Raw genomic sequence first — 2,500 nt, 5'->3', positions numbered from 1 at the left:
CCGCAGTCGACGAGAGTCCCACGAACCATTCACATGCCCCAAGTGCCCAGGTTGGTGTGAGGAGGGGAGGAGGGGGAGGAGGGAATGGAGGGAAGGTGTGAGGAGGGGGGGGAGGGGAGGAGGGGGAGGAGGGCGAGGGGAGAGGAAGGAATGGAGGGAACAATTCACATGCCCCAAGTGCCCAGGTTGGTGTGAGGAGGGGAGGAGGGGGAGGAGGGAATGGAGGGAAGGTGTGAGGAGGGGGAGGAGGGGAGGAGGGAATGCAGGGAACAATTCACATGCCCCAAGTGCCCAGGTTGGTGTGAGGAGGGGAGGAGGGGAGGAGGGTGAGGGGAGAGGAGGGAATGGAGGGAGGAGGGTGAGGGGAGAGGAGGGAATGGAGGGAAGGTGGGAAGGTGTGAGGAGGGGAGGAAGAAAGGAGGGGAGAGGAGGGAAGATGGAATAAGGGGAAGAGGGTGAGGGAAGAGGAGGGAATGGAGGGAAGGTGGGAGGAGGGGAAGAGGGTGAGGGAAGAGGAGGGAATGGAGGGAAAGTGGGAGGAGGGGAAGAGGGTGAGGGGAGAGGAGGGAATGGAGGGAAGGTGGGAGGAGGGGAAGAGGATGAGGGGAGAGGAGGTTATGGAGGGAAGGTGGGAGGAGGGGAAGAGGGCGAGGAGAGAGGAGTGGGAGGAGGGAAGGGTAAAAGGAGATGAGGGAATGGAGGGGAGAAGGAGGAAAAGGTGAGGGGAGGGGAGGGTGAGGAGGGGAGGAGGTTGAGGGGAGAGGTCGGGATGGAGGGATGGGTGGGGAGGGAAGAGAAGGGGATGGAGGGAAGAGTGAGGGGAAAGGGTGAAGGGAAGGGTGAGGGGAGAGGACGAGAATGGAGGGAACGATAAGAGTAGATGAGGGAATGGAGGGAATGGTAAGGGGATGAGAGGGGATTGATTGAAGTGTGTGAAGAGGGGAGGGGATGAGAGGGGAATGGTAAGGAAAAGAAAGGGGGATGGAAAGAAGGGTGAGGGAAGGGGATGGGGGAGCGGGTGAAGGGAGGGGATGGAGAGAAGGATGAGACGAGGGGAGAGAATAGGGTATAAAGAGTGAAGGAAGACGAGAGGATAGGATGAAGGGTGAGGGAAGAAGAGGGGAATAGGTGATGGGTAAAGGAGAAGAGAAGAGAAGAGAAGAAGGAGAAGGTGGAAGAAAACAGAGGAAAAGCAAGGGGGAAATATGAAGACAAATGGGGACGAGGAGGGGGAAGGAGGGAAGGAAAGGGGAAAGTGAGAGGGAGAAGGGAAAAGGAGGGGAGAAAGAAGGGGAAAGGGGAGGGAAGGTCTGGTTTGAGGGGTTAGTTTGTGTAAGAGCGATTGTGATCATTTGTGTTCGGGGGGGAAGGGGGTAGGGGAGTATATGGGGCTAAATGTGAGTATGAGACTTTATGTGCACACACACACACACAGAAAGTAACAGACACACACACACACAGAAAGTAACAGACACACACACACACACACACACACATACACACACACACACACACACAGAGTAACAGACACACACAGACACACAGACACACAGACACACTCACACAGAGTAACAGACACACACACACACACACACACACACACACACACACACACAGAAAGTAACAGACACACACACAGACACACACAGTACCAGACACACACACACACACACACACACAGAAAGTAACAGACACACACAGACACACAGACACACTCACACAGAGTAACAGACACACACACACAGTAACAGACACACACAGACACACACACACACACACACAGAGTAATACACACACACACACACACACACACACACACACACACACACACACACACACACACACACACACACACACACACACACACACACACACACACACACACACACACACACACAAAGAGTAACAGACACACACACACACAGAGTAACAAACACACACATACACACTAAGACACATATACAAGCATGCACAAAGAAACAAAAGCAACCCCGTAAGCACAAACAACACAAACAATAAGAAAGAAAACAGGGTTAGGGTTTGATAAAAGAAAACAGAAAAAAAGGAAAAAAGAGAAAGAAAGAAAGAAAAAAATCAACAAACGAACAAAAAAAGACAAAAAAATAATCATCCACATCCACATCCACATCCATCCACACCCACATCCACATCCACATCCACATCCACATCCACTCACATCCATCCCCATCCCACTCATCTCTCAAAGCGGATATTCTCAACCACCAGAGCGGATCTTAGTGATGGCGAGATCCGCACCGACTTTCAAGGACGAAGGAGAGACGGAGAGAGAGAGGAAGGAAGGGAGGAGAGAGAGATGGAAGAGAGAGATAATGGGGAGGCGGAGGAGAGGGAGGAACAGCGAAGGGAGGAGGAGAAGGAGAGTGGATGTCTTAATGATGGTGAGTAATTAGTCATGGTGGATGTAATTAGTATGTGATCTGGATGTTAATGATGATTAAGATAACGATAATGATGATGA

At 51.9% G+C, this 2,500-nt stretch overlaps 1 protein-coding gene across 6 annotated transcripts in view; it reads left to right on the top strand.

Annotated features, from left to right (window-relative positions):
- The window catches only part of LOC122259495 (uncharacterized), a 162,707-nt gene that overhangs the window by 132,818 nt on the left and 27,389 nt on the right, over nucleotides 1–2,500 (top strand). For all 6 annotated transcript variants that reach the window (XR_015190610.1, XM_086531792.1, XM_086531793.1 and 3 more), the window contains 2 exons: nucleotides 1–50; nucleotides 2,248–2,420. The exon at nucleotides 1–50 is cut by the window's left edge and continues 52 nt beyond it. Coding sequence is in view for 5 of the 6 variants with exons in the window: in XM_086531792.1 (XP_086387918.1) it covers nucleotides 1–50; nucleotides 2,248–2,420 (223 nt within the window). In the remaining variant the exon portion in view is untranslated. The remainder of the gene's footprint in view (nucleotides 51–2,247; nucleotides 2,421–2,500) is intronic.

This window comes from Penaeus japonicus, unplaced genomic scaffold (genome assembly GCF_977035675.1).
Source record: "Penaeus japonicus unplaced genomic scaffold, GWHDUDI00000001_assembly GWHDUDI00000036, whole genome shotgun sequence".
Classification (NCBI taxonomy): Eukaryota; Metazoa; Arthropoda; class Malacostraca; order Decapoda; family Penaeidae; genus Penaeus; species Penaeus japonicus.
The sequence above is the reverse complement of the archived record's forward strand: the minus strand, read 5'-3'. Positions and strand labels throughout refer to the sequence as shown.